The sequence below is a fragment of the Glycine max genome, chromosome 17 (assembly GCF_000004515.6).
Source record: "Glycine max cultivar Williams 82 chromosome 17, Glycine_max_v4.0, whole genome shotgun sequence".
Classification (NCBI taxonomy): domain Eukaryota; kingdom Viridiplantae; phylum Streptophyta; class Magnoliopsida; order Fabales; family Fabaceae; genus Glycine; species Glycine max.
Genome location: NC_038253.2, coordinates 33955299 through 33977769, shown reverse-complemented (window position 1 = coordinate 33977769; position 22471 = coordinate 33955299). Strand labels below are relative to the sequence as shown.

General features: G+C 33.0%; 1 protein-coding gene and 1 pseudogene across 2 annotated transcripts; one reads left to right on the top strand and one right to left on the bottom strand.

Annotated features, from left to right (window-relative positions):
- Positions 1-2452: 2452 nt before the first annotated feature.
- On the top strand, positions 2453-3300 carry LOC100811029 (14-3-3-like protein; annotated as a pseudogene).
- Positions 3301-14528: 11228 nt separating this feature from the next.
- On the bottom strand, positions 14529-17534 carry LOC100527652 (uncharacterized). Of its 2 annotated transcripts, none has more exons than XM_006600091.4 (4): positions 17283-17534; positions 17024-17181; positions 15840-15887; positions 14529-14801 (listed from the first exon to the last, which is right to left on the bottom strand). In XM_006600091.4, the coding sequence occupies exons 1-4, from the start codon at positions 17374-17376 to the stop codon at positions 14733-14735; spliced, it is 369 nt and encodes a 122-aa protein (XP_006600154.1). In that variant the 5' UTR covers positions 17377-17534; the 3' UTR covers positions 14529-14732.
- Between the last annotated feature and the right edge of the window lie 4937 nt (positions 17535-22471).

The window sequence follows — 22471 nt, the reverse complement described above, 5'->3', positions numbered from 1 at the left end:
AATAAAATTACCTACATCCACAAAGGATCTTGAGAACACACAAAGATTATATCGTAGGAAAAATAATAACAAACACAAGAATTTAATGTGGTTCGACACCTTTTGCCTATGTCCACGGAACCGACTCAAAAAGTATTTCACTATCACAAAAATGATTACAAGATTGTAACCCACCCAAAATTATAAACCCGAGTACCTCACTCAATGGTTACAAGAAATGATAACATTCTCACACAAAGACACTTTTCTCTCAACAAAGTGACTTTGTTTCACAATCTGTCTTCTCACACACACTTTCTCTTCATGTGTTGTGTTTCTTCACTAATTCTCTTCTCTATTTATAGTGAATATTGCCACCAACTATAATAAATAAGCTCTCTTGGAAGTTGAAACAAAAATAACTTTCAATGCATCGATTCAACTAAGGTTCATCTAGTAAAATACAATCTTCCACTTTGCATTTAAGTCACTTAAACCTTAGTGATAAAAATTCAATTTCCAATGTGCATGCACCTTATCTTTTGGCTTGAAATTCTACAATCAAGAATTGTAAGGTCTATTTGTTTATACTTATTGTTTTTTAAAAAAAAAAAATAAACAATTTTCTACTACTTTGATGTGTTTATCTAAGTTATTTTTTATTTTAAGAAAAAACACTTTTCATATTTTTTAAGAACCAAATCTAATATGTTTTTTTAAAAATATTTTTCTAAAACACTATTTAATTTTTTTTTAAGTTTAAACAAACTAATATTCTTATATCATGCAAAAATATCTCAAAAATCAACACCATGAGAATAACCCTTTACCACCAATTTGACCTTAAGTTTGTTTCCAAGACCATTAGGATTGAGTTTAGTTTTGTACGCCCACTTAACACATTTCCTTTTTATTACTTACTCTAGCAACAAGTTGACACGTTTTATTTTTCTATATCATTTTTAACTCCTCCTAAAGAATAGCTCTCTCTAACTTCCAATTTCAGCCGCTTTAGCATATCTTATAGGCTTTCTAATGTAGCTATACTAGATATAGAATCTAATGTAGCTATACTAGATATAGAATAAATAACTTCCAAGGTTTGGATTGAAAAATTAATGTCACTGTCATAACTTTCTCTATTTTTTATCAGCTCATAACTTTCTCTGTCATCTTAATTTAGAATTTTCTCTTATAAATTGTCATCTTAATTTATCAAATACCTTCAAATGTTCCTCTGAAGTTTGTTTTGTTCACACATGCTTCAAAGGGTTTTTTTTCCTTTCAAATTGGTAGGCAATAAATTCATCAAATATATTAAGGTGTTTATAGCCTCAATGCAAAAAGTCTTAGGAAGACCTTTCTCAAAAAGTAAACATCCGACATTTCATCATTTTGATATTCTTTCTTTCTTTCACTCCATTTTGATGAGGAGTTTAAGGAAGACTCAATTCATGTTAGAATCTAATTTGTTCACATTTTTTTTTTAATTTCCCTCATGTATACTTAGTTCCATTATGACACTTGAGCCTTTTAATTTGACATATATAATTTCATTTTCAATCATAAGCTTGAACTTATGAAATGAAATGTAACAAACACATCTAATTTTTACCTTAGAAAAGACACATGTTATCCTTGTATTAATGCTTTTTTTTTTAAATATCTAAACTTTTTTTCTTAAATTAGTTTTCCTTACTCAATAATAAATGAAAAATTTAAGTCCATATACTAATAACCTAAAAACGACAAAAGGATCCAAGACTTTAAATATTATTTTAAAAAAAAAAGAAAAACCCTAAAAAGACATGTGTTTGTGTGTTTTAGTATCTTAATGATATGAGTAATAAGAGGATCTAAGTTGGTTCATTATTGGTTTGTGAATTTAGGAAGCATCCACTTTAGTGCCCCCACACCCCTACCCCAAAGACATAAAATTAATTTGGCTTTTCAGAAAAGTTGACGTTTGTTTAGTACATAAAGTTTTAAAAGTGACCACAATCTAACTCTCCATAAACAAGTTCTATCAAATTAATTACTACCTCCTTCTCATATCTTTTGATGTTTTAGCTTTTTATTTTTTTCCAAAACAATTAATGTTTTAGGATTTTAAAATCTAATCAATGCATTTTTCTCGAATATATCTTTTTTTAATACCTACTACTATACAAGTATCACTGCTAAAAAATTGCATTTTATGATGGTGAAATGATGATGGTTCTGAAAAACCGTCTTAGAATATCTTTGCGGTGACAATTTTGTAATATGGACAACTTCGACGATGACGGTTTTATAAAGACCCTCTTATAAAGTCACGTTCAACGACGATTAATTAGATAATCGTCGTGGTATGCTGATTACCAATTCAACTTTGAAATTATTTAACCCACTATTTGTTGCTTGATACAAGCGAATCCCTCTTTCTATCTCTCTCTCTCACACTTTCTTTCTCTCTCATCTAGATCTTGCAGAAATGGCTAGTGCTCCCACTCCATGCGAAGAGTTTGTGTACATGGCGAAGCTAGTGGAACAAGTCAAGCATTATGAGGAGATGGTGGAGTTCATGGAGAAGGTCTTTGCCTCTACCGAGAGCGAGGAGCTAACCGTGGACGAGCGCAACCTCCTCTCCGTCGCCTACAAGAACATGATCGGCGCACACCACACCTCTTGGCACATCATTTCCTCGACTGAGTAGAAGGAGGACCACCTTGTCGTCATCCGCAACTACCGCTCCAAGATCAAGGTCGAGCTCTCCAACATCTACGACAAAATCCTCAAACTCCTCGACACGCACCTAGTCCCCTCCCTCACCTCTGGTGACTCGAAGGTCTTCTACCTCAAGATGAAGGGAGCCTACCACAGGTACTTCACTGAGTTCAAGATCGATGCCAACCGCAAGGAGGCCGTCGAGAGCCCGCTCTCTACCTACAAAGCTGCTCAAATTTGCTTTTTCTTTTTTTCTTTCGATTTTTTGGATTTTTATTTTGTGATGTAGATCTGTTTACAATTTAACTAATTTTGTGTATATTATTCGCACGCGTGGGAGAGAATCTAATGCATGCACGATTTGGTGGATTTTAGGTTAGAATAGTGGAATTTTTACAGTAATAGTAATTTTTTTGAAGCGAAGGAAGTTGATTTTTTCAATTACTTGTTTAAGATTGAAAATTAATATAGAACTATTGAATTGTTTTAGCGTGCATGTTTGATCTATGGTTCAATACATGTGAAATTGATTTCTACTTTCATGTTAAAACTTAGAAGTAGAGGTATCATTTACATATCTATATTATTTTGGCATGCCTATCAAAGTAAATACATAGTTACATTCCAATGCAACCGGTTTCTCATAATATATGATTTTGTTACGGATTGTTTTGCTTGTTTTGTAGGAGTATGGGCTCTTCAAAACATTAGCATGTGATTAATATTGAATAAGTAATCATCAGTAATCAAGTTACGAGTCCTTTTGTTGTAAAATGAACTTTGTGCTTGATGGTGTGCCTAGGCACCTTAGGTATTGAAGCAAAAATTTAGTATTAGTAGAGATTGTCCATTTATATTTTGGTTTTGGAGATTCTTCTAATATTCTTTGTAATACTTGTTGATTTTTTTTTTTGAAAGTGACATCTTTGAATATCCTGGATCTTGTTAGTCATAAAACAAAGTGTTTCACTTCATCTAAAATGGATTTAGAGTATGGTCATAGAATTATAATCATTTTTGGGGTTCAAATTAAACAAGTGGGAAATTGCTAGTTCTATGTCTTTGTTGAAATATAGCTATGAAGAATAAGGACAGTCCATGGTTAGATAAATTATGCTTGTATACTTAATGGGATGCTAATCTCCAGTTAGTTGGCTACCATGACTTCTTGAATCAAACATGTTTTTTCCCCTTTTTTTTTAGCTCCTTTATACTATTTTTATTCAAATCTCTTGTTTAATTATAAGTTGTATATATGCACAATTCAGTAGACTTCTCATTCTTTTTGTTCAAAGAAAGAGAAAAAGGGAAAAAAATATCATTCTATTACTCGTTGTTAGTTTTTTTTTTGTGCCTTTTTTCCCTATGATTTTAATGGATTTTCTGCTCATGAACCTTTTATTCAAATCTCTTGTTTAATTATAAGTTGTATATATGCACAATTCAATAGACTTCTCATTCTTTATGTTCAAAGAAAGAGAAAAAGGGAAAAAATATCATTCTATTACTCATTGTTAGTTTTTTTTGTGCCTTTTTTCCCTATGATTTTAATGGATTTTCTGCTCATGAACCATTTATTCAAATCTCTTGTTTAATTATAAGTTGTATATATGCACAATTCAGTAGACTTCTCATTCTTTTTGTTCAAAGAAAGAGAAAAAGGAAAAAAATATCATTTTATTACTTCTCATGAACCATTTATTAAACGGTAGTAGATTTTCTGCTCAATCATATCAGTGAAATTGTGCTAGTTTATTTTCCACAAACATGTAAAAGTATTCAAGTCTATTTTGTGGTGAAACTAGAGGTTGCTACAATGTGGTGATCAAGGTGGGAAATTGTGTATAATGTTCTTGTATAAATTCTTCTAGTTACATCAATTTATGTGCCCCTTGAGTTCGTGTTATGTTTACCTTGATTAGATTAATAAGTTATATATTTTCAGGGCCAACTATGATTTGCTAATGAAATCATCATATAATTTATTTTTGTGTTCTTGCTCTTTAACAAGTTGAATTAGTTTTGAAGATTCATTATGGTTCAAGTGCTCTTTAAGCATATTTCATGGTTTTGAGACTTATAATAACAAAAAAGAAAGTATGATAAGCAACTTATGTTTCTGAGAACCATGACTCTACTTTTGGATGCAATTGACTTGCTTTTACCTGGGATATATACTCCACAGATCATGCCAAATTTGCTATCACAACTTTGGGTACTTTGATCTCCTACTTTGTCCCTCATTTGTAGTACATAACTTTTTCTCCTTTGAAAGCATGTGAAGAGAAAGGCCTATGTGTGCTTGATGATAAGTTAGAGAAATTGCATTGGATTGAAAAATGGGAACCAAGAGGTGAGGGATGTTGGTTCTTAACACAATATTCTATGAAAGTAATCTATTGTATGAAAATTTCATGTCAAGTTAAATCCAAATCTCCAACACAAGACATTGCTAATCAAACGTTTCAAGTTAAAGAAAATAGGTATAAATGAGAGTGCAAACCAAATTCATGGTGTTTTGGTGACAACTTGTGATTTACATCTGCGATCTAAGCCAAGCTTGAGATTTGAAAACTATATCTCCTAATGTTGTTATAAGTACACAACAAACTCCCACGAGCTTGAATCACTCCACCAATTGTGTTTTTCCTCACTAGAACATAATGATGAAGACACTTTCCCTCAATTTCAATCCCTAAACTAAATTTCTAGAATCAAAAAGATTTAAGGATGTCTCTTTTGTAGTCTCTCTTGCTAGTTCATGAATACCATAGGATAATAGAAAACAATTGCTCAAATGAAGCAATGAAATTTGTGTGAACTTCCATTAAATAAGTATTCAAATGAAGCACAAAATGAGTCGACCAAGAACTAGGACTAGGGTTTTAAATCTCTTTTGAAATGCAGGTTGTTGTATATACATTGAAACATAAAGCTTTTGAGGGTCCTTTCAATTCAGTTTTGTAGCAATATTTTTTGTTGTATTTGTTATGTTTAACATATTTTTAAAATTCATTGACTTTATTTAGCATAAGCTTTTTTTCTTTCAAAAAATTTAGAATTTGATTTGAATTTCAATTATTACTACTAATAATAAATGTTTTTGGTTTACTAAAAATGTTCTGCCAATAGTTGAATTCCCCGTTCATAGATAATATTATGATGTATTGGTAGCTCAATCTTAAATTTGAAATATGCCTACTTACTCAAAATGGTTTCTTCTTTATGAAGTTCATGATTTCATATTTTAAGTAAAATTTTGATTGATCTTTGTTAGTTTGGCTGCTATATAGTTACTTTGGCTGGTCCCTTTAAGTTTATACCGTTACTACAATAAAAATGTATGTGTTCTTCAAGGTAGTTTTGGTTGCAAACTCACTTCCTGCCTTAAATGATGTTACTCCAATGGAGCTTCCTGATATAGTAGCTGAGATTGCCCAGGTTTGTGTATTTTTGTACTATGAACTCTAATTTGGTTTGTTATATTTTATGTTTTAGAATCCCTTATAAATTTCATCTCGATGTCCTCACCATCATTCATATACCTCTTATTTGTTTTTATCTCCTTTGAGGGAACATACTATGCTCACTAAAGTCCTAGGACAATTACCATACATGATTCCATGGTGGTATTTGATTTTCACAACCTTATCACGCAAATCTTATCTAATTTCTTTCTTCTTTTGAGAAAAGTGGATTCTTCAGGATTTTTCCTCTACATCTTTTTGCCTTAGAAGTAAAATGTATCTTTGTTGATATGGAATAGTGTCATTCATGCTAAATGCCATTTTCTCAAAGTTGGCAAATCTCGTGAGAGTTTTCGGCATCCTCCTCATTTGTCATTATCAGGTTTAGGTTCCTCCAAACACTTTCTTAGATTCCCTAAATCAATAAAGATAGGAAACCATGCACCTCACATGGTTTTATGTTAGGAATAAATTCGTATCTACAATTTTTGTTTTAATTCAACCACTTGGCATGAGTTTCTTATTGTGCTTTTGTTCTTTACTTGATGGTTTTGGCACCACTTCCAATTTGCATTGTTGTGTTCATGGTTCACTTGGCAACCATCCCAATAAAAAGAACTAGCATTAACCCTACTAGGAGTCTGGGAGTTATTGTCATGTACAACCAACAAAAGGGTTCGATTAGGGAAGTCAGAGACGGTTGAATCAACTATAAGGAAAAAATATTTCATGGTTATACGGATCAATACAACTTTTAGTAGCAGGAAACGCATGATAATTAGTTTGATGTAATCTCAAGAAACACAAAGCATCTACGTAGGAGCAAGTAATATTGAAAATTGGAGCAATTTCTACTTTTTATAATTCCTTTTTGTATGTAACACTATCCTTGGTCCTCTCTTTATTGCAAATCCTAATGAGATGTTCAACCTTTTGTACATGAAATTTTTCTGAATTTTATTTATGCTTTTATTTAAAATTGAAAAATATAGTTACACACATAGTGACTAATTGAGACCATAAATACGTAGTAATATATTTTATATATGTGCATATTTTTCAATTTGAACTTGCCTAAGAATCTACTGATTATTATGATAAAAGGTGTGCTAAACATTTTTTAACCAAAAAATAATACATTCTAAGACGGTTATTCAAAAAATCGTATAAGAAAGTGTATATTCTAAAACAATCCTTCAGAAAATCATCTTAAAAAATATACATTCTAAGGCAGTTTCAAAAAAAACCTGTCTTAGAAAGTAGACAATCTAAGACGGTTTTTTAGAAAATCATTTTTAAATCATCAATTTTTTAACATTTTTAAAATAAAAAATAACACATTCTAAGACAATTTCTTAGAAAATCGATGTAGAAAACAAGATTCTAAGACGATTTAAAAACTGTCGTGGAAAGTTAACACTTTCCACGATGGTGAATTCAAAGACAATTAATAACCGTCGTGGAAAGTATTAAATAACCATCTTTGAATACCTTTTCTGTAGTAGTGTATCAAATATTAAGGTATTAACTATGAACATTTTAGTCTAAATGTAACAATTTTTACTTCCATTCAATATTTCTTAATATTTGTGCAATAACCTTAAATATCAAAAGATATGGGAAGGAGGTAATACTTTCTCCGTTTCTTATTAACTGTTAGATTTTTTAAGAACTTTTGTTCTATTTATTTATCATTTGCAACGTTCAAGATCACATTAGTTATTCTTTTATAAAATATACCCTTGCTTGTATCTTAATCTTTAATTAATTTACACATGAACAAAATAAGAAACCCCACAACTATTTTATTAAAATCAAGAAATCTTAATGCATTTTTTCATTTCTGCATAATAACCTTAAAAGACAAATAAGAAAGAACAGAGGAAGTATATCACATTTGTTAGTTGATAATCGCCAAATATGCTTAAAATTTACACTTTATTTGAGGAGATTATATAGCATTCTTGATACATTGAGCCTTGTTTCAACACAAAGTTAGGATTAAATAAGGAATTACACTTAGATACCTTAGGATGTTAATTAGTTAGGATTTCTTGATGTTTTGTGGAGTTTTGCAGGTAACTAGTTAGAAATCACAAGTGGACCTTTGCTTGCTTAAGCGTGGCTTGTTGTGCGCTTAAGCCAGCCAAAACAAATTCAAGGAAGAATCTATTGACATGCCTCACATAAGTGAGCCAATATGGGTGATTAAGCAAGGGAATTTAAACATATTAAGCAGCCATACTTGCTTAAGCATGACATTCTGAGCGTTTAAGTGAGCTCAAACAGAGAGCTAAGTTGAGATCACTAAAGACCCTCGCTTAAGCCCACACCAAGAAGCTTAAGTAAGGATAAACAAGCCAAAATACAAATGAAGGCCTCACTTAAGTGAGCCAATCTAGGTGCTTAAAGGAGCAAAGACTGTGGGCAACCAAATTTGAAAGAAGGAGTCTCGCTTAAGCAAGGCGTTACCCATGCTTAAGCGAGGGAGTCATGTCAGGCCCAAGCCAACTGTAGTTTATAAAAACTTGGTGCACAAAGGAAGAAGCATCAGAGTATGAATTGGAGCAGTTGTTCCATGAGAGAGAGTACATCATTCTTAGGCTTTTAGCTTGTTATTTATTACACTTTGTATGAATTCTCTTGAGGATTGTAATCAAGTTATGAGCAGCTAATCTCCTTATCTGTCAGGGTTGGAATGACTGACCTAATTTCATGTATTCTTCCTTTTAATATGATTGTTTATGCATTTATTATTCATATTCTATTCTTAATGTTTGTTCTGGATTGATTACTTATTGCTTGATCATAGAAATCGTTAGTTTAGTTGACAAACACTCGTTTGGTTCCTAAAACTAAGAAGAGTACCTAATCGAGATTTTTGCTAGACATATGTCAATACCAATTAGGCTTCATTAATTCTTAATCGATAATGCTAAATATTTAGATTAATTTACCAAGACATTGGGAATTAATCTAAAGAATTTAGACTCTTTCACCTAAGATATTAGGGTTAGAATATATTTGTGAATTGGGAATAAAATTGCAAGAATGATTAGATTAATTGTGGTTATTACATTGAAATAAGAGAAATCAAGTTCAACCCCGGTTGTTCATACCTCTCAAGTCTCACAACAACAATGTGATCGATTCTACTACTTCATTTCAATTTATTATTATTATTGTAGTTGTTGTATTTATTTATTTTAGTGTTCATTGGTCTTGAAATTGTTCCAAACAATCCTTTGAGAAAATACTTTTATAAAACCTTAGTTGTTTAATTAGAATTGCGTCGATAAATACTAGTCCTTTGAGAGATGACTTGGATGAAAGTCCTATTACTATTTTGAAACTTGTCGTTTCGCTTGACCACACGAAAAATCCCTAACATAACGTAGTTAACGTAATTAATATTATCATATGGATAATATTCATGCATTTCTTTTTTTCTTAAATATCTAAAATTTTATATGATATCACAATCATAATAATATTCATCATATGTCCTTCTTATTATGTAAAATTTATGAAATCTCATTACTACAAAATCCAAATATTGTGCATTTGTTTAGATTCCGATCTCTCATTTGAAACTTTTACCATAAACTTTTGTCTCCAAGCCATAAATTTGTTGCATATCTATCTCTAGTTACAAACACAAAATAGAGATGGCAACGGGTTGGGTCAGGCATGGGTAGTGACTTTTGGCTACCCGCTTGTTACCTGTTGGGTATCCATTTAAAAATTATTCACAAATTGCATGTTTTTATTCATGTGGGTATCCATTAATTATCTATGGATACTTCAAATTAAAAAAAAAAGGTGATTCTTTTAGAAGACAACTTATCAAACAAATTTTTTATTTGTTATAAAATTTGAAAATAAAATTATACTATTTTCAGATTTTGTATGTGAAGATTACATGTCTTTAGTGAAAGAAATCAGAATTTGTATTGTAAAAACAAAAAAAATCAAAGAAATAAGAAGGATACCATGTATGGTGTGATTTTGAATGTCTAGACCTAATTCCTACTATTAAAATGCATCTCAACAATAATAACTAGTGAATTAAAGAGTCATATCCAAAAAGAACGAACACCAAACAGATCATTTATTTGGTAATGAATACCCATGAATGAATACAGATATTATGATACTTGCATCTCTCAATTCGAGATACAACTCACACTATGCTAGTCAAATTGGATACTATATATACTCTTCCCATATATATTTTGGTTTTCCAAACTCAAGTTGGTTTCCTTTTCACCCTAAACATATTTAACATAATATGATATCCCTACTTATAATTAGTTCTTTATTTCTTCATTTAGTATAATTAATTCTACCAGAAAATCAAATAGATAAACATAACGTAGTGGGTGTTATTATACACCGAATATAATACTCATATCAAAATAATAACCTATTGTATTGATCTTGTTTCTCAAAATCAAGTACTCCATCAAAGGTATTTTTGAGATTTGTTGTATAAAAACCTCATTTTAATATCACCTTTCATGATTTAATTATCAAATTAATATATATTAATTTTTAATAATTTTGTGAACACCAATGCTAAAAACTTATATAAGTGATTAAAAATAAATAAAAAATATTGAAAAAAATAAGTATAATACTTTTACATTTAAAGTACAATGTAATAGAAAAAAGATTATGCATTCTAAAATAATTATATATTACATTTAATTTATATATATATGATAAGTTTAATTATTTTGACACTCCAATTTTTTTTATCAAGTTCGGCCACTGGGTAGAGGGCAGATTTTCATTCAACCAGACAAGTGAAACAAAGTTACTATCCATCCTTTTTATTATTATTATTATTTTGCTGAATTACTATCCATCCTAATTCAATCGTTAAGTCAAAAGCTCCTATTGAATAGATTAACTATACAATGTTTTAAAAGTTATAAAATTATTGGATACTTACTATCATTATTGAAAGAACATTAAAATATTATATATATATATATATATATATATATATATATATATATATATATATATATATATATATATAGTTATTAAACAAAGTAAAATATCTACAAAGTATTAAAATATTATTGCCAAGTAATTTCATTATCACCCTATTAAAATCTCATATTTCAGAAACAAGATAAATGTTTGGGTCATTAGAGAAAATGGGATGTTCATAGATCCAACCAATTAGTGAGAAGGATTGGCAAAATAAATGGAGTAACTTCTTTCCATTAGTTTATGGTCCAACTAGGCAGCTACCAACATTTGCACGTGGTCACGAGTTTATGTATAATGACATAATGTTCTAGATATGACTCCAGGGATAAGAGGGACCGAACTACATTGAAAGATTTTAAAGGTCATGTGCTTAATTTTGTCCCATTTTATTTAATAATAATAATATAAATAATAATAAGAAGATTAAATTATTTATTTGGTTCCTATAGTTTCTCGATTCTTATTTTTTCAGTTCTTATAGTTTGAAAGTGATTTTTTTAGTTCTTATAATTTACATTTTAATTTTCTTCTAATCTCTATAGTTTAAAAGTATTTTTTTTAGTTTGTATCATTTGTACTCTAATTCTCTTTTAGTCTCTATACTTTGAAAGTGATTTTTTTTAGTTTCTATAATTTGTATTTTAATTATCTTTTAGTCTATACTATAAAAAAAATTATAAAATAATTAACTACAAATTAGTTATAAATTATCAATTTTTTATTATAAATTATCTTCCGATAAATTAGTCACAAATTATTTGTTAATATTTTTGTAGTTAATTGTAATTGATAATATTACTCATATTTTGATGGTAAAGACTAAAAAGGAATTAAAATATAAAGTATTGAGACTAAAAAAACCACTTTTAAACTATAGGGACTAAAAAAAAATTAAAATACAAAGACTAAAAAAATCACTTTCAAATTACATGGACTAAAAAAAATTAAAATTTAAACTATAAGGACTAAAAAAATCACTTTCAAACTATAAGAACTAAAAATATAAGAATCATGAAACTATAGGGACTGAACCAAATGAGTAATTTATCCTAATAATAATAATTTTGAATTTGGGACATCCACGGACTGAAAACTGAAAAGAAGAGGGAAAAATGGATCAACTGGTGCTAATAAGTTGTACTCAAATAAATAGGATGGAAAAAAGCAACCAAAAATTATTGGCCCAAATCTTAATCTTTCAAAAACAAATTCATAATAAAATAAATAAAATTGATTGGAAACCATCAACTGTATACAAGGACAGCTGCTGATATCACTGCAGAAGTGTTTTTTGGAGTTAAATTTGTTATTATGGAAATTACTAAATTATGTCTGTTATATTTATTTAAATGTGTTGATGTGCTGTTATTTATTTAAATATTTTATTTATTGAGAATATCATAAATTATGAATGTTTTAATCTGATTTTTATTAAAGTATATCATATATTATGGTAGGCTACATGACTTATCAATTCGGAGGATGGTTGTGTTAGGTCATTAACAGCCACCATAAAACTCGTCGATATACCAGTACTCAAAATTTGGATTCTCCAAGACCAGGAAATCATCTTTTTTTTCATCCAACTCAAAAAAAAACTACTTCACTTTTTGCTACATCGAATTCCTTGCCAACTTCCTCTAACAAGAAATTGAAAACCACGTTGAGGTGTGAATCTCTGTAAAATTATGCCAAATCTGAAATAAAAATGCAGCTACAATTGGTAACTTCTATATCGGTTCCAATCTAAACACGCATGCAAACAATTGCCTTCCATTCTCCCAACGTTCTCTTTCCTTCTCCAAATTGGTTCTTCCCACAAGCTCCACCTCTGATAATACTGCATTAAGATCATCATCGGAGCTCCTATGTCTCTTAAGGGTCAAAGAATTTTTCAATCGTGTAGAGATTTTGAATGGAACAAGCAAATTAGGATTCGTGAATTATTCGGGTATTTTAAGTGTACTTCCATTTGGTTTTAGATATCTCTTTGAATAATAAAATTATGAATCATTCTGTCAAAAAAATTATAAACTAAACTAGACATGAACATTATTGACATAGACATAAATAAAAATCAACTTAAAAATTAGAATAAAATGTTTTTTATCCCTATAAATATGAAAAGGTTTTCGTCCCGATAAAAATGAGTAATTTATTCGACCTCGCAAAATTAAAATCTACTATTTTTTGGCTCAAAGTAAAACTCAATTGACTACCTTACCTAGATGACTACCCTAACAACATGATGCTAACAGTGTCATTTCTTCATTTGCACCCTAACAACATGATGCTTACAGTGTCATTTCTTCATTTGCCCATTTCGTTCTCCTTCATTTCTCTCGTTTGAATCTCCTCTCCCCCACACAGACACCACTGAGCAGCACAAGCTCCACTTTTTCCGTGACAGTGTCAGAAGGGTTCTCCACATAACAAACTCCATTTTTCCTGAAGCTTGGATAATGGGTAGTGTTATTGCTGCTAGTTGAAGAAAGTTGCTCCTTCAATGGGTTTCTTTTATGGGGCAAAGTTTGCAAAGGGGAGAGAGAAGTGATATGAGTGGTCACAGATCTATGGCAGCACAGTGGTTGTGAGCGGGTTAATGGTGATGGTTATCGATGATCATTTGCAGTTGGGGGCAAACAGTGACGATGGTTCTTGGGTGCAGCATTGGACAGTCAACACACAAGTAAGTTTGGTTATCCAACCTTACTTCAAGCCAAAACAATAACAGATTTTAATTTTGCGAGAACGAAAAACTACTCAATTTTAAAGGGATGGAAAGCATTTCAGCCAAAAAAAATAAAATGAAAAAATTTCTACAAATTAATTTATACACAAAATTTAAAATTATGAAACAGAAATACTTTATTTTTCTTATTTTCTTTGATTACTAGTATTTATGAAAAGCAATCCAAATTATTCAGTTTATTTCCATAAAACTTAGTTGACAAACATTTCTTTCATAGAGTACACGATTTGGAGTAAACCTTTCATCAAAACAATTCAAGTCAATAGTTATGTGAAATCTGTGCAACTCAGTAGTTTCCTTTTTCAGTGATGGAATTTAAATTTATGATCTCATGCAAAATTGCAGGTCCCTCACTAGCCCAATAGGCGTACTCCAAGGAGTTTCTCTACCAAAAACCATTATTTTTTAATATCACTAATATTTGTCCATGGTAGTGTTTGTTTTTTGCAACAATTAGTTCACCAAAATATTGAATTGAAGCAAATATTGTTGCTCTTGGAAACAAAAGCCGATGTAGACAAGACAGAGAGATGAGCTTCAAGAAAACATACAACAAACCAGCAATGATTTCAATAGAAGCAAAGATAAGAACAGAAGTAAAAGAACATGGAAGCTATAAATTTCAAGGCAAAAAAAGTCTGTTGTTGCCATTTATTAGAAAATGCCCGAGGCAAGTTTATACCATTAAAAAATGCATTCCATATAAGTTTATACCAACAAAGCTGTCCATATTTTTTTCTTATAAGAAAACATTCTACCACAAGATCAATACAATTTAAACCTCCCACTTCAATCAAAATACCTTCATGAAATACTTGATGCACTCAAGGAATGGATCGTTGATATAGGGGCAAACCTCCCAATGCTTCACGTTCTGCTCTCTCTCTCTTCACCTGCAAATCATGGGTAGCAAAGCATTTAGTGACAATCTTAACAGTTATTTGGTTGGTGATTGTTTAAATTTAAGGATCAACACTTTCTTCACATGTACATAAAATTATCACAAGTGTTTACTAAAAGGAAAATTCTAATGTATTCTGATAGTAATAATTATCCAATCAAAACATAACATGTAAGTTGGATTAGTAATAGATTGATTTTATAATACGTTTAATAAAATCTAGCTTGTTTTGTGCATTACTCTTACGTTATACACTACAAGTAGCTTATAAGTCACAACATAGCAATCACCAAATGACCAGTACATACCCAGTAAGCATACAGCTCACAAATCCATGCTTCATAATAGTAACGAACTCTATCACAAATCAAGAGCCGTATGTAACTTTATATCCCCCCGTGTCCCACCTCCAAAAAAATTATAAAAAAAATCTTATCATTTCTTCTTTTCTATGTTTTACCATTGTGCTGAAAACAGTTTGTTGTAAAAGTAGTTTTTGCATTACTTTTACCCAAATATAATTCTGAAAGTAAAATTTACTTTTGGACCCTTAACCAAACAAACCAAATAAAATGTTTGCAAAGCATGGAGAGATAAACTATTCTTAGCAAAAGAAAAATTCCCAAATATGAAAAAATATCCATAATCCCTATCTATTCCTGCAAATAGGCACTCACAAAAAGACCTACAGATATGATATAAAACACAGGAAGTTTTAAATTTATCCTACTTAAAAAATAGAATACAAGTGAATCATCAAATATGCTAATACATTTCTTGAAATGATAGAGTTCTGTCCATAACAAGAGCACAAGCAATCCATGCAATGTATGTAAGAATACTATTCACATTGTCAGGTTTTGTCTTCAGGGATTTTACAGAGGAAAGACACAGAAATCAGCCCCCATCAAACATTATAATGAAACACCCCCACACCAACACACACATTTAGTTATATATATATATATATATATATATATATATATATATATATATATATATATATATATCACTAGTCACTGGCACTTACAAGAGTCAGCATATCCTGAAGGTAGCCCCTGAATGGTGTTTGCATTGACTGTCATAAAGACAAAAACAGAAAATATGAGAATTAAAAAATTAGCATAATACCCAAAAGAGTCAAAGATGTGATGCCCTTCATACATGCACATACCCCAAACATGGACATCAAATCCTCTTGGATACATTCTAAGAAACAAACACCATAAATATCAAGTTAGAATGTATTCAGAGATACCATGGTTGCAAAAAATTGGATTGTCCTATGTTATGAACTAGTTTCACATCATGGTTGTGTTACAAAGACCAAACTTTTCAAACCCTCAAATGCATTTCCCATTCCCAAGTGATATATTAAAACAAAAGTATGATTTTTCTATATTCTGAAATTCAGACTATTGCAAGCATTAAGTAATAGATTCATACACATCCATCATGTCTTAAACCTAACAAACTGGACCCAATAACATCATAGCAATTCAACAAAAAAGATTTTCTTTTTCATTCATCTTGCTTGTAACTATAACTCAACAAAAGCAACAAGAAAAAAAAAGAACCAAGAACCCAAACTAAAAACAAGACCATTGTAAATCAATTGATTCATACACGCCCATCATTCCTTAAAACTTAATTCTTTGTACCCAGTCACATCTTACAATGTCAACATGAAAGATTTTCTTTATCAAACATCTTGTAGCGAAAAAGTCAACAACAGAGACAGGAACAAGTACAAGATGCAAGAACAAAATACCAAGACCAATACCCATGAACAAAGAACCCGACACCAGAACCAGAGAACAAAGAACCAAGACAAAGGGCATGAACCAGAACCAAGACAAAGATGCAAGCAATATATTCATGAACATCCGTTATATCTCTTAAACCCTCATTAATTGCACCCAGTCACATCTGAATCTTAGCATTTTAACACACGGTTTTCTTTTTCATCCATCTTTCTTGTAACTTGACAACACAGTAAAAAGCAACAAGAACAAGTTCGTTGTAACCAACAAATTCACACACACATCCATCATCTCTTAGAACCTAATTAATTGGACCCAGTCACATATTTGCATTCCAACACATAAGTATTTCCTTCTTTCACTCATCTTCGTAAACTAAAACTCAATACCAGCAACAATAACAATCAAATAGACATAAAAAAAATAAGAAAAAAAGGAAAAAAATAAAAACCTGCAGATTGTCAGGGAGGTACTCGTGCTTCATGGAAAGATCGATGGCGCGTTTAAGACGCGCGTGGCGAGCGTCCACCACCTCTTTCGGAAGCCGATTCAGCGCCTCCTTCACATCCAGATCGTAGTAAGGATCGTACAAATCGTCGTATCGGAGCCCTAATTAACAAAATCCATAACGATTTTCACGAATCAGTAAAACTAGGGTTTTGGAAATTCGAACGAAGAGAGAGAGAGAGAGAGAGAAAGGAGAAACTAACCATATTTGCGGAGGCGTTTGGAGAGGGATTTCATGTGCTGAGCGGCGAACCAGTTCTTCTTCGGATCCAGAAACGATTGAAGAAACGACGCCATGGCTGTCTTCGCTTTCTCGCTCTTTCGTTAGAGTTTCTCGAACAATCGCTGAGGAAGAGGGACAAGTGCTGCTTCTTATTTTGCACCGCACTCCGTTCTTTGCGTCCACCAGCGAACGACGTGTCGTTTGTTACTCCACTTCCAAAAAAAATTATAATAAAAAAATTGCCAAATTATTAATAATTAATATTTTTCATTTCTTTCAAAAACTAATGTTAAAATACCTTTTTATTTACTTTTATTTCTTTTTGGTAACATTCATTATTAGTACTTTAACTATTAAAAGTTTCATTTGATTCTTTATCATTTTAAGTTGGATCAATATGATTCATTAATTAGTTTAAAGTTAACATCATTATTTTATATAAAAATAATAATAGTATTAATGGTTGTTTTAAATGTTATTATGATTTTGATGTTAGTTTTGAGTAACTTGTTGACTTGGAGCATGAGAATCATTAGGCTTCAAAGTGAATAGTTTAATATATTTTTTCGAGACAAGGTGATGAAAAACAAAGAAAAGCCTCCAATGAGACAAAAGGTTGATTTGTTGAGAGGTAATTCAACCAAAATAGTTTATGAACATGAGAACACGTCCTCGTTGTAGATTTTGTCTTTGAGAGACTATGTGCATCGTGGCAGGATGCATTGGTGGTAAAATTTCTTGGGAAGGGGATATGCTATATCATTATGAAGGAAATTCTTTCTAAGTTGTGGAATCTCAAAGCAGGCTTTGATTTGATGGATCTTGGCAATGATTATTTTATAGTTAAGATTTATATAGATGAGTACATAAGGAAGGTGATGGAGGAAGGCCCATCGATGATTTTCATTATTTAACCATACAAACTTGGTCACCAGATCTTGTATCCCCTAAAGCAATTATTGACTAAACAATTGTATGAATTCATTTCCCTGGCTTGAATCTATTCTTTTATGATAAAAGTATTCTCTTATCCCTAGCTTTTGCTATTGGAAGACCAATGAAGGTTGACTCTAATAGCCCAGATGTTAGAAGGGGTCACTTTGCTAGAGTTTGCATTGATATTAAGTTGAATAAACCAATAGTGGAAAGGGTTTGGCTTCGTGATCATTGGTACAAGGTCAAATATGAAGGTCTACATCACATATGTGCTACATGCGACTATTATGGTCATTTGACTAGAGATTGCAAGGTGCAAAAACCATATGAATAACACAAGCAACCAAGCCAGACATGCTAACCTCTACAACCACCACCACCTTAGGCGGAGGTACCTCTCACTAAAGTCAACAAGGAGAATTGTAACACCACGTTTTTTCGTAAAATAAATAAAAAGAGTTTTATTTAAAAATTAATAAAGCTTTTAGAAATTAAATAAATGAGACAAAAAAGGTTTTGTTAATTAAAATAAGGATTTCATAGTATTAGAAAATAAATAGAGTAAAATGATGTTTTAGAAAATAAATGAATGTTTTAATTGATTATTTATTCAATGAAAGAGTAAAATAAAGTTCTTTTTTTATAAAATAATAAAATAAAGAAAAATAGAGTAATTAATAGGCTAGGAGTATCCTAGATATAAATAGAGACATATTATGTTAATTTTTACATTTACAATACATCTCTACGCTCTCTCTTCCTCTCAAATTCGTTTTCTGTTCTTCCTCTCCCAAAATCCTTTTTTTTCCCGCATATACCTAAATCTGTCCTAGTAAAACTATGATCTCGTACTCGTTAACGATTGGATCATTGTGAAATTTGGACACCCCCTTTGGAAATCAATTTCAAACAATCCCACTGTTGAGATTTGCGAAATAATGTCTAAAGAGAGAGAAATGCGCCTCACACAGATAGTGAAATTGAGACTCAAATCCCTTCTCCTTCTCTCTAACGCTTGGAAACCCTAGCAGAACAACTAGAAGAAAAGCTTGAGGAATCTTAGTGAACCACTAGAGATGCCACTATCACTGTCGGACTACACACGTGAGCCTGCTTAGAGGTAAGAGATGATTTTATTGCAATTGGGGTTAGAATGAACATGTGTAGGGATCCTTAGAGAATCAATTTGGGATTTATTTTAGGATGTTCACTGCATTATAATTATGCCTTTACAATTATAAGTACGAGATTATTATGTTTGATGGGCCAATTGATGCTCTGATGCAAATTGGTTGATAAAATTGAGTGCTCTTGGTGTTTTCGTATTTTTTACCTATGATTTTGATTCATTTGATTTTGATATGATTGTGTGAAATTGTTTGAGGGGTTTAATCATATGAACATAACATATTAATATTATTACTATGTGACATGTATATGATGCTTGAGGTGATAGCAAAACACAAAGCATGATAAACCAGATACCAAGCAAGAACACAGGGGTGCAGATAACAAACCAAACAGACCAAATGACAAGCAAGGACAAATGGGAGGTACAGATAGAAAGCAAGGGGAAAAGAAGAATCACAAAACCCACATACCTGAAGGATTACGTGTAGGTGAGCAAATCGTGGCTGAGCTGGCCCAGAATCTTGTTGTGTAGGGGTGCTAGGGGACAAGGCTAACCGTAATCTAATTTTTGCATTTTCCTAGCAAATATGAAGCAATTCCGTTAGCATGAATTGCTATATATATGATGTAATAATTAGCAAGAAATGAATAAGCCAATTTTCACTCATCTTATCTTTTATTTTTCTTTTATTGGAGGCTTTCTGACCCTCGAAGCCAGTACTTTGTCTTTCAGCACCATTCAATTGGTGCTCTCGTTGCTCTTCTACCATGGCTGAGCACTCAAAATCTATTGGTGCTTTGGATAAGCTTGATGAGGCTATCCTCCGTCTCACCAATCTTTAGCTCTCACTTGGGGAGTCCGTGCAGTCCCTCAACCTCAAATTCGATACATTGCTCCAGCGCCTCCCACAGGTTCCCTCGGCCTACTCTCCATTGCCACCACTCACTCTGGTTCTGCAACCACCACCTGCAACCAATCATCGAATGAAATTAGACGTTCTTAGATTTGATGGTACTGATCCTTTTGGTTGGATCTTTAAGATCAACCAATTTTTTGAGTATCATGCTACCCTAGAGCATGAACGACTCACTATTGCTTCATTTTATATGGAAGGGAAGGCCCTCGCCTGGTTTCAGTGGATGACCAGTAATGGTCAATTCACTTCATGACCAGTGTTCATCAAGGCACTCCAAACTTGGTTCCCGCCCTCACAATATGAGGACCCTACCAGGGCTTTGTTTAAACTTACACAGAAAAGGCTCAGTGGCACAATACCTGTTCGAATTCGAGGATTTGGCGAACCGCACCATCGATCTTCCTCCTCATTTTCTCCTCAGTTGTTTCGTCTCGGGCCTCACTCCCGACATCATATGAGAGGTTCAGGCCCTGCAACCCCTGACTCTGGTGCAGGCAGCAGACCTGGCCAAGCTGCAGGAGGAAAAGTTCCTCGACGCCAGGATTTCCCCGTGGCCACGACCCTCGCTACCACCTCTGGTTCCTCCTCTACGTGCACCTTCACCTTCGGTGCCTCTTTTGCCTTCACCACCACGCTCACCAACTCCATCCTTCAAACGCCTTTCGCCGGAGGAGATCACGTCGCGCCGAGAACGCGACCTTTGTTTTAGTTGCGACGAGAAATACCATAGAGGCCACCGTTGTGCCTCTAGGGTTTTTCTCTTTGTCGCGGACGAAGACGAAGCCCCAATTCCTAATATAGCCAGCTTTGACCCAGGACTTGACCTGCTCGAACCCGTTGACCTGCCCCAGGCCCAAATTAGTTTTAATTCTTTGGTAGGACATCTGGCACCGGAAACACTCCGCTTGCTTGGCTCTCTCTTCGGCCACCAGGTAGTGGTGCTCGTGGATGGCGGTAGCACACATAACTTCATTCAGAACACATTCACTGCACACGTTGGTGTGAAGCACTTCCTCTCGAGATACAGAACACTACCTTCAGTGTAGACCTTTACGTGCTTCCTATCTCCGGTGCGAACATTGTCTTGGGAGTTCAATGGCTAAAATCCCTCGGTCCTGTCCTCACTGATTATAACTCCCTTTGCATGAAGTTCTTCCACAATGGGCATTTGGTAGAGCTAAAGGTGACCACAAGTCTACACTGGGCTCGTTGACTCCACCCCAATTTCACAAATTATTCAAAAAACAGGACACCAACTTCTATTTTCATATTGCAATCACCGCGAAGGATACAATTGCCCATCATCCTGGTGACTATTTTCCTGAAGTCCGCGAGTTAATTGCCAAGTTCAGCTCTCTGTTTCAACCTCCTTCCACTCTACCTCCTGTAAGGGACACCGATCATCACATCCATTTACTTCCTCACTCCGCCCCTGTTAACGTGCGCCCCTACAGATATCCGCATTACCAGAAGCGCGAGATTGAACTTTAGGTCGAAAGCATGCTTCAGAAGGGACTCATTCAACCGAGCACCAGTCCCTTCTCTTCTCCGGTGCTGTTGGTCAGGAAGCACAATGGCTCTTGGAGGTTCTGTGTGGATTATCGTGCATTGAATGCCATCACAGTTAGTGACGGATTCCTGATTCCCACCATAGATGAGCTTTTGGATGAGCTAGGTGGCGCTTGGTGGTTCGCGAAGCTGGATCTTCTACAGGGATATCATCAAATCAGGATGCACTCCGCCAATATCGCCAAAACAGTTTTTCGAACCCATTACAAACATTATGAATTCAAGGTAATGCCCTTCGGGTTATGTAATGCGCCTTCATCGTTCCAGGCCACGATGAATTTGATTTTTTGGCCATTTCTCCGACGCTTCATCATCGTCTTCTTTGACCATATACTGATCTTCAATGACTCCTTTGAAAATCAATTGCATCATTTGGAGAAGACATTTCAGGTACTTTCTAAAAACCAATTTGTTCTTAAGCTATCCAAATGCTCCTTTGCTCAGTTGCAGGTAGAATATCTCGACCATGTTGTCTCTCACGGGCAAGTCGCCCCAGTTCCTGCCAAGGTCAACGCCATCAGTCAATGGCTTAGACCCCAATCCACTAGGTCCCTTCGAAGCTTCCTGGGCCTCACCGGCTTTTCTCGCCGATTTATTCATGGCTATGCCACCATCG